Source organism: Hemicordylus capensis, chromosome 7 (assembly GCF_027244095.1).
Source record: "Hemicordylus capensis ecotype Gifberg chromosome 7, rHemCap1.1.pri, whole genome shotgun sequence".
Taxonomy (NCBI): Eukaryota; Metazoa; Chordata; class Lepidosauria; order Squamata; family Cordylidae; genus Hemicordylus; species Hemicordylus capensis.
Window position 1 is genome coordinate 20,615,510 of NC_069663.1, and position 14,690 is coordinate 20,630,199.

Consider the following 14,690-nt stretch of genomic DNA (forward strand, 5'->3'; position numbering starts at 1 on the left):
GTTAGAGTGCTAGACTAGGACCGGGGAAACCCAAGTTCAAATCCCCATTCAGCCATGAGATTTGCTGGGTGACTCGGGGCCAGTCACTTCTCTCTTAGCCTAACCTACTTCACAAGGTTGTTGCAAGGAGAAACCTAAGTATGTAGTACTCTGGGCTCTTTGGAGGAAAAGCGGGATTCAAAATGACTTATTCATCATTGAATAAAACAACACTATATTAAGTGTCATTTGGGACCATGGATTTAATTCTGCCTCCAGCTGATTGCAGAAGGCCCTCTTGTAGAATCATCCCAAGAGGTTCTTCCCTTTGCAGAATGTAGGGTTTTTTTATTTGGGGCAACACTGGTTTCGGAGGGGCTCCAGAGATCTCCAGCACCAAGGTGCTACACTGCCCCAATGACAGCCACTTAACTCCAACTCACATTTGATGTCCAGGGTGGTGAAGCCATCAAATTCGAAAGTGGTGTTGGCGTAGGTGACCTTGCAGCCCACCTCACGCCCATTGTTTTCTCGCGATGGCAGGAACTTGAGCATGGAGACCAGGGCCCAGGTGCTGCCGTTCTCCTTCACTTGTCCGTAGACGGAATTCTCGGCCAGATCATCGTGGTTCATCCATGAGACAATAGGCTTCATCTCAGGGCAGTTATCTGGCACCACGCAGCTCACCTCCACCTCTGACCCCTCAACCACTTCCTGGGGGGTCACAATGGTGGGTTTGTCTGTAGGATTGAAGAAAGGCATACATGATGTGGAGATGTCAGGGATTGAACCTGGGACCTTCTGCATGCAAAGCAGATGCTCTTCCACTGAGCTATGGCCCCATCCCCAAAGGGAAATATCTTAAATATCTTAACTGGCCCTATCCACCCCCAGCACAGTACCTCCAGTGACTGTTGCTGGCGTCTATCTTGTGTTTCTTTTTAGAGTGTGAGCCCTTTGGGGACAGGGATCCATCTTATTTATTTATTATTTCTCTGTGTAAACCGCTTTGGAAACTTGTTGAAAAGAGGTATGTAAATATTTGTTGTTGTTGTTACAGTAGAGCTCAAATGCAGTCACCCATCTAAATGCAAACCAGGGCAGATCCTGCTTAGCCAAGAGGACAATTCATGCTCGCTGCCACCAGACCAGCTCTCCTCCCACACTCTTGCATTCTTCTGCAGTTCAAAGGGCCTCACCACTTGATCCCACCCCCCTCCTGAAAGCTTGTCCATCTGGAGACGGAGGAGGAGAGTTGGTCTTGTGGTATGAAGCATGACTTGTCCCCTTAGCTAAGCAGGGTTCACCCTGGTTGCATTTGAATGGGAGACTAGAAGTGTGAGCACTGCAAGATATTCCCCTTAGGGGATGGAGCCACTCTGGGAAGAGCAGAAGGTTCCAAGTTCCCTCCCTGGCAGCATCTCCAAGATAGGGCTGAGAGAGACTCCTGCCTGCAACCTTGGAGAAGCCACTGCTAGTCTGTGTAGACAATACTGAGCTAGATGGACCAATGGTCTGACTCAGTATATGGCAGCTTCCTATGTTCCTTTGTTCCTATCATTACTGACCTTCTCACGGATGAATCCCTGGGGTTCCTTGGAAGCTTGTCAGGGATGCATTAATGAGAAGATCAGGAATGGTGGTCAAGTTCCTCTGAAAATCACTAGTTCAGAGTGTCTCCCTTTGACCTTAAGTGCAGCTCCCCGACACACTGCTTATTAGGTGTATGTGATGCTTAGGCCCAAACTAAGCACTCTGTATAGCCCTTTGAGCACCACATAGAAGCAACTGTTTCTCACCCCATGCTTCTGTGCTTTGCTTAGTGCTGGTGAGGCTCCTTTAAGGCAAAGAGAGCCTTCTCAAGCCCCAGCACCATTTTGGAAGGTGCCCACAGAGAGCTGGGAAACTTTTCTGCCACTTTCCTCATCATGCTCTAAGATGATGCTGGGAAGGACTACACTTCCCAGGGATCTGTGCACACCTTCCAAGATGGCGCTGGGGCTTGACAGGGCTCCGTTTCTCTTAAAGGGGCCCCACTGGTGCTAGGGGAAAGGCAGCACTGCACGGAGGTCAGCATACTGAGAAATGGCTCTCACTCTGAAGGCTTTTTGCTAAGGTGGGCCCCACTTGAAAAACAGGGAAGATCACAGCGGCAATCCATCATTATTTCCCATCTTGCCCTGCAATCAGTGCAGTTGGATGTATCCAGTTCATGGGTATGTGTGTGGTGAATTTAAAATGACTTTTTAAAATAAAGAGCAGCTATGGGGCCCTGTCCTGGCTTGGGATTGTGGTGAGCCATGTGGGAAGATTTAACATCTCCCCCTGCACTGCTTTACCCCTGAAGATCATGTCTTTCAAGTAATGACTATGAATGACTATGGATATTTATATGCCACTTTTCAACCAAGTTCTCAAAGCGGTTTATATAGAGAAACAGTAAATAAAGTTGCTTCCCTGTCCCCAAGGGGCTCAGAATCCAAAAAGGAACACAAAGTAGATGCCAGCAACAACTACCGATGCTGTGCTGGGGTGGGAGAGGGCCAGTTGCTCTCCTCCTGATAAATATAAGAGAATCACGACTTTAAAAAGTGCCTCTTTGCTCATTTAGCAAGTGTTACAAGTAGTATTTGCCCCCAAAGTGGCTGTTTGCAGCAAAGAGCAATACCGCCCCTTCCAGCAACATAACAGAGATGTGCGGAACCGGTTCAAATTGAACTAGGTTTGTTTCGAACTGGCTCGGTTTGACCGGTTCGAGCTCGAATCGGACCGCACCCCGCTGCAAAGGTGGGATTCCCCTTGCAAGCATGTAGAACTGGACCAAACCAGCTCAACCCAGGTCTAGTGCAAGAAAACAAACTGCCAGCTGGTTCTAATGAACCAGTTTGGTTCGAATTCAGCTCGAATTTGAACCGAACTACCCAGAGCGGTTCTGTGCACACCCCAACAACAGAAGAAAGGACCAGGATTTATTTCCCAGGGATCAGAACTGGCACCACCCAGTGGCATTGCCCAGTACTCACTGATGATCTTGAGGTTACTGTGCTCTGGATAGGTGTACTGATTGTAGCCGCCCAGGTCCCCACGGAAGTAATATTTGCCTGTGAGCTCAGGACTGAGGCGGGAGATCTGCAGAGTGCAGTTACGGAAAATCAGGTCTCCCAGCAGCCGGGTGCGCCCCATGTAGCTCTCGTGGACAATGTTGGTGCGAGACTTGTAGACCACAGGTGGGTAGTTCTTGGGGTACGGGCTGTTGAAGTACCAGATGCCATGCACGGCCGATGGGCGGAGCTCATCCGGGTAGCTGAAGCGGCACGGGATGACCACGCAGGTCCCCTCGAAGGCTGAAATCTCAGAAGGCATCCAGGCACTCCATGGTCCAGCCAGAACCCCTGTGCATGAGAGGCGGAAAAGGGGGTGACCGGAATTGTAACAGTTGTGAAGGAAGAGCAGATTTACTCTCCACCGCTTGCTTCATTCATACACATTCAGGTCTCCGTTCTGTCTCCTACTTCCAAATCATAAACGTTCCTGTTTCTGGTTCAGAATCAGAGTGTTCCCTAGCCCGATTCAGACATGACACTGTACAAGTGTACAGATGTCTGTACACTCGTACATATGGTTGTGTGAATGACTGTACCTGTGTTCATTTTAAAAGTGAACCTGAATACGGGCCCTTCAAATGCATGGTGCAGATAGGAAGGGTGCTTCTGTGCCTGTGTTCAACATAACATGTGAATGACTGCACCTGTGTACAGATCTGTACCCACACTTGTATGTTCACGAGTGTTGAACATAATGTGCAAATGGGCCTCATGCTGCCCCCCACCAAAGTATGGCAGGGGGATACATATATTTTCATTTCAGCACCATGGACAGCCCTTTCTAGGAAAGTCTGCTTTACCCATGATTTTCTATCATTTTTTGAAAGAGAAGACAGTATTGATTATCATTATTATTTTCATAACTATTCTTTATTAGAGAGGACGGGATTGCGGATTATTTCTTGCACTTCCATTTTTCTGCTGCTGCAATGGAGGCTGTGGCTTCTCTTCTACCTTCTCTTCATTTAACACAACACAATGCCCCGCATCCTCCATCAATCTGCTGCCTCAGCCAGTCTGCCGCCTGAGGCAGTTCCTTCACTGTGCCTCATTAGTGGGCTGGCTCTAGATCTATCCGCTCAGACAATGCTTGAATTGTTGTGGGAAAGGCAGAGGGCCTTTAATCCATAAGCCCCACCTTCTGATCCCCCAATTTCAGCCCAATCATGCTCCCTGGAGCTTTCTAAAAACAACAGCTGAGGGTGGGGGTGTTGCAAAAGGTAGGGCGGACAGACCCCCAGGCCCCCCTTCAGAATAATAAAATGTTAAGATTTGGAAGGGATTTCGGAGGTCTTCTGGGCACTGCTCAGGGCAGCAAACCACTACAGCATAGAATCATGGACATTTCACTTGAGCCTTGTGCATAGATCCTTCTAGAGTAGATCAGCACCGCATGGGACTTACTATGCCGAATGAGCCCACCATTGTGCAATGACGACCTGCAGGCAGCAGAATTCCAGGAGGCTTATCATGCTTCTGGAGGACCACTACACCTATCTGGTGGGCTGTGTTTGCCTTGGTGAGTCACATGGGACACAAGCTGGGAGAATGTGGCAGAATGCCACAAAATACCTTCTAACAGCATCCAGAAGATTGGGAAAGCCTTGTGGAAGAGCGCCATGCTAATTTGTGAAGGACAGCGGTGACAAGAAGATTGGCCTGAGGGAAAGAAGAAGAAGCAGATTAACGTCAAAGAGAAGGACGACGGCTCTTTGGAACAATCAAGCACTCAGGATAATGCTCATCTTCGAGAGGTAGCAGCAATAGATTGCTACAGACAGGATGGCATGGTTGGGTGTGCACACATTGGCTGCAAAGACATCCTCGAAGGCTGCACAACCTTCAGGGACATATTTCTGGGTGGCGCAGAAGACTACCTGGGGAAAGGGGACAGCATCAGGAATGGCTGCTTCCCTGCTGCAGTGGGGCAGATAGTTGGGAAGTTATGCTAGGCTGCTCTCCCGCTGCACTGGAGCATCCTTGCTGTCTGTTAGCCATTCTTGCTGTCTGTTAGCCCTGTGTTAGGCACACATTGTAACGATGTGTGCAGCTGATGCCCAGCCAAACCATGGATTAGGGCCAGTCGGTGGACACAGCCCCTATACACTGTGTTGTATATATGAACAAGGAGTGGATGGGACTTGCTGCCATGATCACAACCTTTACTCGTGTAGAGATGCACCATGCACGGTATTAAGTGTATACGCAAGGTTTTGAGTTCGGGAAGGACACCAGTTGCTTTGCTTACAGGTGCCAGCAGAGGGCGATGTGGCACTGTGTGCATTTAGCTATTGTCTGCGGAGCACAAATAGATGCATATATATCCCCTTCTGGCAATAGCAGAGCTGGTACTGGACTCATCCAACTTGGTTTCTAGGGCAGCCATCTTTTTACTTTTGTGTCTTTGCCAGGCTCCTATGCTTTTGACTGATATGCAGAAATCCAGCAGGCAAGGCTTTTCCCCGTAAGCAGATGAAGTGCTGAGGAAAGCGTTACCAGCTGAATTTGAGCCAGCGTAGTGTAGTGGTTAGAGTGCTGGAGTAGGACCAGAGAGACATCTGGAGAGCCACATGTTGCTCACCCCTCCCCTACGGGGAATATCTCACAGTGCTCACATGTGGTCTCCCATCCAAATGCAAACCAAGATGGACCTTGCTTAGCAAAGGGGACAATTCAGTTATCAGTGGCTACTAGAATGAGGGCTATAGGCCATCTCCGGCCCCAGAGGCAAAATGCCTCTAAATACCAGTTGCAGGGGAGTAGCAGGAGGAGAAAGGGCATCACTCTTGCCCGTGGGCTACCCCGAGACATCTGGTGGGCCACTGTGTGAAGCAGGCCGCTAGACTAGATTAGTCTTGGGCCTGATCCAGCAGGGTTGCTCTTACATTCTTAATTCAGGCTTGCCTACCACACAGTAAGCCACCTAATGGCGCAGCAGGGAAGTACCTTGCCTAGGGAGCAAGAGGTTGCCGTTTCGAATCCCCGCTGATACGAGTCCCAAACTATGGGAAACAGCTATATCAGGCAGCAGTGACATAGGAAGGTGCTGAAAGGCATCCTCTCATACTGCGTGGGAGATGGCAATGGTCAGCCCCTCCTGTATTCTACCAAAGACAACCACAGGGCTCTGTGGTCACCAGGAGTTGACACCACTCGACGGCACAACTTTACTTTACTTACCACACAAGACCAGTTTTCCTCCTCTTCCTCCTCCTCTCTCTATAGCTGGATTACATTCTCACCCTTCTTGGTGATGTGCAAAGAAAGCAAATACATTTGCAAGCAAATAAGCACCATGCAGAGAAAGAAAAGGTCAGCCAGCACGTCAGGCAGGAGAAGCCGGCTCGCAAACGGATCCCAGCCGGTGCCCCACTCACCCACGTTCCTGGCGGTGCTGGAGAAGTGAATAGCCTCAGGGAATCTTTGACTCACTCAAGGGCGTTCGGATCGTCTGGGGATGAGCTGGGTCCCAAACAGAAGATCCTCAGAGCAACAGCTCTCGGATGGCAGCGGATTCCACGCCGGCCAAGCTGAATGGGGAAACGCCATCATGTTAGCAAGGCATGGTCCTTTCCCTGAAACTGAAGGTCACCTCGTATGTCAAGTGGCAACGTAACTGCATAGCAGCGGGGTTAGGAATGCGGGAACATAGGAAGCTGCCCTGTACTGAGTCAGACCGTTGGTCTATCTAGCTCAGTATTGTCTTCACAGACTGGCAGCGGCTTCTCCAAAGTTGCAGGCAGGAATCTCTCTCAGCCCTATCTTGGAGATGCTGCCAGGGAGGGAACTTGAAACCTTCTGCTCTTCTCAGAGCGGCTCCATCCCCTGAGGGGAATATCCTAAGACTCATATTTCTAGTCCCCCATTCATATGTAACCAGGGCATACCCTGCTTAGCTAAGGGGACAAGTCATGTTTGCTACCACAAGACCAGTTCTCCTCTTGAGCTTGGGTCTCCAGACGTTATTGGACTACAACTCCCACCACCCCCAGCTACAATCATTGGTGGCTGGGGATGATGGGAGTTGTGGTTCAACAACAGCTAGAGACCCAAGGTTGCCTACCTCTGGCCCAAAGTGTTGCTGGACAATTCCCATCATCATTCATTATTCATTCATTCATTCGATTTCTATACAGCCCTTCCGAAAAAAGGCTCAGATCATGCAGTCAAACAGCATCTGAGGACTCAAGCTTGAGAACTCCAGTATCACACTCATGGGGGAACTGATTCTCCTGGACATGAGAGTAGAGATTTGGCCCAGGGTTATTTCCTGTGTGACTCCTTTCCCTGCTGCTTCATTCCTCCTGAGTGCCCTCGTAACAGCCCTGCATTTTCTGACCCAAACCCCATCCTATCCAGCCTCTTGCTTCTCCAAGTGGTCCTCAGATGACTAGCCAGGGCCTCCAGGAAGCCCTCAGACAGGTCTTGAAGATAGTAGATTTCTTCTGCTACTAAACACCCCTCCCAACTAGTCTTCAATGGTTTCTTGCCTCTGAACATGGAGGCTCCATTTAGACATCCTGGCTAATTAACGGAAAGGCCCAACTCCTGAAGGAGCTTTTCAGCCCCAAACACAGCCCTTTGAGCTACTGTCAAACACACTTCTGTGGGAGGAGAGCTGGTTTTGTGGTAGCAAGCATGAATTGTCCCCTTTGCTAAGTAGGGTCCACCTGGTTTGGATTTGAATGGGAGTCTACATGTGTGAGCACTGTGAGAGATTCCCCTTAGGGGATGGGGCTGCTCTGGGAAGAGCAGAAGGTTCCAAGTTCCTTCCTTAGCATCTCCAAGATAGGGATGAGAGAAACTCTTGCCTGTAACCTTGGAGAAGACGCTGCCAGTCTGTGTAGATAATACTGAGCTAGATGGACCAAGGGTATAAGCCAACTTCCTACGTTCTCCTGATGCTCCTATTGACCTTTGGTCCCAAATTTCAGATTGCTGTTCATTTGTGTTCCCTCTCCCTCTCCCCCCACTTTCTCTCTCACACACCCCTGTACCCCAACACTTAGCCTTATTGGGGAGTTTGTTTGTATTCCACATGATGGGTATCTCATTCCAATGCAGAGAGATTCTCCTCACCACTGGATGGCTTCCATCCTGCTGAACATTAAATTGCAATCTACCTAACAAAGGAATGGTTGGCCATTAGCCATTTCTCTTAGAACAGGAAGATCAGCCACAGGCAGTCCAGGGAAATGAATCAAGCAGTGCTCTTTTAAAAAACAAAACAAAAAACCAGTTGCTGACTTTCAGTGAGCTTTCCTGTCCATCTGGGTTACGGAGTGTGGGGCAGAGGTTAAGAGTGTGAAGAGGGCAAAGCAGAACCAGGAGTAGAGCAGACAGAAGCATCTGGCAGCTGGTTAGAAAGTTTGCTCGTTGTAAACCGCCCAGAGATGTGAGTTTTGGGCGGTATAAAAATATGTTGCATTTTTTAAAGGTCAAATAAGGGAGATAGCACACGGCAACGCCAGGTCAGAGAATTGATGTATAGGTGTTTATATACCAATGCCAGAAGCCTCCAAGCAAGATGGGTGAGCTGGAGTGCTTGGTTGCTAATGAAAGCAAAGATATAGCGGGAGCAGTGACCATAGTGTGGTCCAATTCGGCTTATATGTTAGAGGAACATTGCCAAGAAGAGGAAAGGAGCATTTCAGAAGAGCACAAAAATGGGGGGATTGGTAAAAAGGAAGCTGAAAGGGGAAGTCAGGAGGGTCAAATCGCCCCAGAAAGCATGAATCCTATTTAAAATCACAATAATAGAAGCTCAATTGGAATGTATATCAAGAAGGAGGAAAGCTACCACCAAGTTCAGGAGGACGCCAATATGGAAAGCCATGTGCACCACCCTGAGCTCTTTGGAAGAAGGTCAAAGTAAGATAGTAATGAAAAGACAATAATAATCGAGCATTGGATTTCCAGTGGTGAAAACATGGGGTGGGATCCCTACAAACATAAAGCTTACAGGGTGGCTTATTTCCCATGCAGACACTTGGCTGGCTATACCAAAATCCGAGAAACTTGGTGAGAATGTGATAGGTAACCCTGCAACTTCAAAGCTCAGCTTGATTCCAAGCGGTCGGACATTGGATACTATAATGAGTCCCAGAAACAGGATACTGTGTCACTCTCAGCATCCCTAGTTCAAAGATTCAGAGGCAAAACAGCCTTCTAAGCTGAAGAGGGCTTCTCTACATACTAGGGGCCCTGATGGAAAAGCAACGAGAACATCAACGAGAACAGGAACTCAGGAAGTTGCCTTATACCGAGTCAGACCATTGGTCCATCTGGCTCAGTATTGTCTACACCAGGGCTGCACAACATCAGCCCTCCTGAAGATGTTGGCCTACAACTCCCATAATTCCTGGCTATTGGCCACTATGGCTGGTGATTATAGGAGTTGTAGTCCAAAAACAGCTGTGGGGGGCTGAGCAGACCTGGTCTACCCACACTGGCAGAGGCTTCTCCAAGGTTGCAGGCAGGAGTCTCTCTCAGTCCCATCTTGGAAATGCTGTCAGGGAGGGAACTGGGAACCTTCTACCTGCAAGCATGCAGATGCTCTTCCCAGAGCAGCACCATCCCCTAAAGGGGAATATCTTTCAGTGCTCGCACACATAGGGGCTATTGCCATGATCTGCAAAAATCAGGCTAGGAGAGCCTAGCCCAATTTTTGCAGATCGTAAGAACCACCAGGCTCGGCTACAAGCCCAGTGGTTCTAGAGCGGGTAACCCGCTCAAGAACCCCTGCCCCCAAACCAGGTTTGCGGAACGAGCGCTCCGCACACCTGGTTTTTCAGATCGTGAGTAGCCGCGGTGCGGCTTCGCGCCGTACCTACTCATGAGGAGACCCCCGGAGGGGAGGCAAAAATCCACCTCCCAGCTCCGGGGGTCTCGCCAGCTCTGTCTTGGAGTCAGCAATCGTGTGCACAGCCGATCCGGCCACCCAGGGCTCCCTCTCTGCTCCCTGCCACTAACGGATTGTGAGACCCAGGTCTTTCTCTCTCATTCAAATGCAAACCAGGGCAGACCCTGCTTAGCAAAGTGGACAATTCATGCCTGCTACCACAAGACCAGATCTCCTCCCTTTGCCAAAGTCTTGCCAAAGAAGTATGGCAGGACCCAATACTGAGCTCTTGCATACTGCTTTGGAGGCTTCAAAGCACTTTGGGGCTTTTGAAAAGCGACATAGGAAACTGCCATATACTGAGTCAGACCATTGGTCTATCTAGCTCAGTATTGTCTTCACAGACTGGCAGCGGCTTCTCCAAGGTTGCAGGCAGGAAACTCTCTCAGCTCTATCTTGGAGATGCCAGGGAGGGAACTTGGAACCTTCTGCTCTTCCCAGAGCGGCTTCATCCCCTGAGGAGAATATCTTCCAGTGCTCACACTTCTAGTCTCCCATTCATATGCAACCAGGTGGGACTTCAGAGGAGAATGTTCTTGCAATTTGCACCCACCTCTTTTACCGCTGCAACACACCTGTGCATTCTGGTTATCCATGTTGGAGGTGGGACTCTATAAGCATCAACTCTTAACACTCATAATTCCTTTTGACCACTAGAAACGTTAGGAGTAGAGGCAGAGGCCACATACGCACCTAACACAGAACTGGAGTTTAAGGGGCCAGAGGTTTCCAAGCCGTTACATCTGAATGTGTGCAACTCTGGTTTGGTGACGTGAGTGACCTGAGGTCATCTTTCAATGGGAACCCGTGGGTTGTAGTGAGTTTCATCGCCCCGATCCGAAGTTCAACGCAGCCTGCTTTACAGCCAAATTCTGAACCACAGGCTGCGTTCCCTTCAACCAGAGTTCCTCCCTCTCCCTGGCTGTGATTGGCTGTGCGGGCTGTCTTTCATGCAAGAAGGAAGCCCTCATAGCCAGTTCCCCTTCTTCTCTGCAGTCTCATTGACTGCAGGCTCCCTGCTCCCCATTAAATCCAAATTCGGACAGGAGAGCAGGGTTGGGGGGCAGAACCGCGGGTCCATTGGACAAAAAGTAAAAATAACAATAACATGGTGCTGAACTAGATAGGCCTTGGGCATGATCCTGCAAGGTTCTTCAAGCCAGCATAGTGTAGTGGTTAGAGTGTTGGACTACGACCGGGAAGTCCCAAATTCGAATCCCCATTCAGCCATGACACTCACTGGGTGACTCTGGGCCAGTCATGTATCTCTCAGCCTAACCTACCTCACAGGGTTGTTGTGAGGATAAAAATAAACATGTACACCACTCTGAGCTCCTTGGAGGAAGAGCGGGATATAAATGTAAGGAATAAAATAATAAATAAATAAATAGAAGAATCATAGTCCCACCTCGTACATACCCCTAACCTATATCCCCTCTCCTCCTGGCATGCTGTACAATAGAATTGGTTTTATGAGTTGTGCAACCCCTTCTAGCTAGGAGAGAGAATCTCCATCTGCTGGTCTTGTGGAAGGTTTTGCCACCAAAGCTTCCTTCCTGCCTAAGCAGCTCTAAAGATCTGGCAAATCCTTAATGGGCAGGGAGAACAATACAATTGCCTAATCCTACAGACAAGCTTAGAGTTCCTGCCTGCTGAGACCCCTTTCGCTAACTCTGGCTATAAGATTCTCTCCATGCGTGGAGCCAAACGTTTGCGCTGGGAAATTTGCCCAAACAAATGCAGCCTCCTTTCCGAGGACTGTTGCAAAAAATAACACCGACTGTAGCACATTTGCCCATTTGGACAGCTCCCTGGAGGGGTAGCGGCAGGTGCTTGAATGCCCAGGCAAAACACTGTTCAACTCAAACACAAATATTTTGTTTTAAAAGGAAGAAGGAATAGTGAATGCTGCCACCGCCCAGAAAACAAGAGAAACCGGGCTTGTAGTTAACCACTTGCTCAATTGCTTTTGGCTAGTTTGTTTGCTTTTTAAAAGGTTCTAAAATAAACCACTGTATTCTCACGTCTGCAGTTACCAATTATACTATGATATAAACATAGGAGCATAGGAATATAGGAAGCTGCCATATACCGAGTGAGACCGTTGGTCCATCTAGCTCAGTATTGTCTACACCAGGCCTGCTCAACTTCGGCCTGCCTGCAGCTGTTGGCCTACAACTCCCATAATCCCTGGCTATTGGCCACTGTGGCTGGGGATTATGGGAGTTGTAGTCCAAAACCAGCTTGGCGTCTGTTTTTAATGTCATATTTTCAGTTGGGTTGCCTAACACAACTAGAACCCAACCAGCTCCTTGGAAAGAGAAGGAAGAAACCTCCAAGGGGACGAGCACCACAGATCAAAATGGCTGCCCGGGGAAGGCCGGGCCTGGTCGTCAGGGGCATTGCTAGGCACTTAACAGATTTGGGGCCTGGGCCCACCACAGCCCCCCTCTTGATAATTTGACTCAATCATACCACCATCCCAAAAGATCAACTATGTGTTTTATTTTTTAATTTTTTAAAAAAATTCTAACAACACGGAGCACCCTCTCCTGCTCTGTGCAGGAGCCTCTACTGCGGTGCTTCCTTTCTGGAAGAGGCCGTGGAGGAGAGAGGTGGCTGATAAGATTCGGGGCCATGAGCCATTCACTGGGGGCCTGTGCCCCATGGGGCCACCACCTAACGACACCCCTGCCAGTCGTCATGGCGCAGACTTAGGGTTGCCATATCCAAGTTTCCCAGATCTGAGTGGCCTGATTTGCATATTATGCCAATTATGTGGCAACCAATTTGCATGTTTTATTTATTTATTTATTTGACAGATGTGTATACTTTCCCCCTCCTTCTCTGCCCTCCTATGTGACTGGATCCAGAGTAAAATCTGGGCAATCCCGGGCAGCACATTTGAAATCCGTGTAAATCCGGGTGGAATTTAGCAGCCGGGTGGAGGAGCCAAAATCCGGGGGCTACCTTAAATTCCGGGGGACATGGCAACCCTAGTTGCAGTGTGTGGCCCCTTTTCTGAGTTGCCATACCCCCCGGAATTCTGGATTTCTCCCGGATTTCAAGCATCTCACCCACATTGCTTAGCCCACCAGATTCCAGCTTTCATTAAAAAAAAAATTAAAATTAAAAAAAAGCCAAGCTCTAGCCCTCGTAGGAACGGAATTATGGAGCAAAAACATGCAGTCACTCCTCTGCTCAAAAATCATTTTCAAGCCTATTTACATAATATGCAGATTAGGCATCCGGATTTGGAAAGCCAGGATATGGCAATTCGGAGGCGCCCTCTTTGCCAGCAACCCGATTCGGAGGCGACATGGCCATCCGATTCGGAGGTGATACGGCAACCCGATTCAGAGGTGCCCTCTTTGCCAGCACTGAGTGTGCCACCTCAGTCCCAGTCAGGGGAGCGGAGCTGGAAAGGACCAGGCAACAAAACATTCGCAGCAGCGAGGAAGACAAGGCTGCTATTGTGGATTATTGGCTGCCGGCGACACCCACTTGCCTGCCTCTGTGGCAGAGCGAGGCACAAGAGCCGGCTTGATCCTGGACGGGGGGGGGGGCGCCCCTCGCGTCAGGCACACAACAAAAGCAACCTAACACTTCAATGCACCTCTTGTCCGTCCCAGCTTACTGCCTTCCCCGGCCGTCCCCCTTTGTGGCCCTTCTCCACCCCATCGAGACTTTGAGGCAATCGGAAGCTGCCTCATCCCAAGTCAGACCATCGGTCCAGCCAGCTCGGTATTGCCTACACTGACTGGCAGCGGCACTCCAAGGTTTCAGGCAGGAGTCTTTCCCAGCCTTACCTGGAGGGACTGAACCTGGGACCATCTGCTTGCAACGCAGATGCCCTGCTACTGAGCTGTGGATGTTCCCGATGCATCTAGGTAACTGCCGCCTACTGAGTCAGGCCATCGGTCCAGCCAGCTCAGTATTGCCTAGACACTGACTGGTAGCAGCTCTTCAGGGTTTCAGGCAGACGGCTTCCCCTGAGATGTCAGGGAGCTTTCCATGTCTCACCTCCTGGGTGCTGACTGAGACCGTCCTCCTTTGAAGAAAGGGCTTCCAATCCTGGGTCAGAATCCCACAGCTTCAGAGCGGTCCGCAGAGCAACTCACAAAGCCTCTTGCCCGCGTCTGCCTTAGGGCCAATTAATCGGTGGCTTGCTTACCTTCCTCTCCCCTCCTCCCCCTGACCACCCTGAGCCTCAGCATCTGAGATGCAGCTGATACTTAATCAGAGACACCGACACTGCTCTGCAACACTTAATCCTCCGATAGTTAAGGGCGAACGAGCACACAGCATCGGCTCCGTGCTGGACCGCAGGAAGGAAGAACACAGAAGAGAGTGCCTCTGAGGGCGTGCAGAGAGCCTCTCTCGTTTGTCACGGAGGCCCCCAACCAGTTCCCCAGCCTAGGATTAAGTTTACAAATCAGAAGGTGTGGCTTAGCCACAAAGCAATTCGTCTCACAAGTGAACAGGGTGGCTAGATGACAAGAAAGAGAAGGCTTCTGTCCCTTTAAGGAGCGAAAGAGGGCATTTCAATAGGCACAGCTTTTCTCTTTCCTGCAGAACGAAGCTGCACCTGCCAAAATTCTCTCTTCTAGCCCATGATTAAAGAGACGGTGCAGCAGCCCTCCCCTCTTCATGTCCGGTCCACCTAGAAATTAAGCAGTGCATGCCATGAGGAAGAAGAGGAGGCA

The 14,690-nt window shown here is 49.7% G+C and overlaps 1 protein-coding gene across 5 annotated transcripts in view; it reads right to left on the reverse strand.

Annotated features, from left to right (window-relative positions):
- The window catches only part of LOC128332934 (myelin-associated glycoprotein-like), a 63,324-nt gene that overhangs the window by 18,692 nt on the left and 29,942 nt on the right, over positions 1–14,690 (reverse strand). For all 5 annotated transcript variants that reach the window (XR_008310787.1, XM_053267760.1, XM_053267758.1 and 2 more), the window contains 4 exons: positions 6,461–6,613; positions 4,656–4,742; positions 3,003–3,371; positions 423–719 (listed from right to left, as the gene is read on the reverse strand). Coding sequence is in view for 4 of the 5 variants with exons in the window: in XM_053267760.1 (XP_053123735.1) it covers positions 423–719; positions 3,003–3,371; positions 4,656–4,704 (715 nt within the window). In the remaining variant the exon portion in view is untranslated. The remainder of the gene's footprint in view (positions 1–422; positions 720–3,002; positions 3,372–4,655; positions 4,743–6,460; positions 6,614–14,690) is intronic.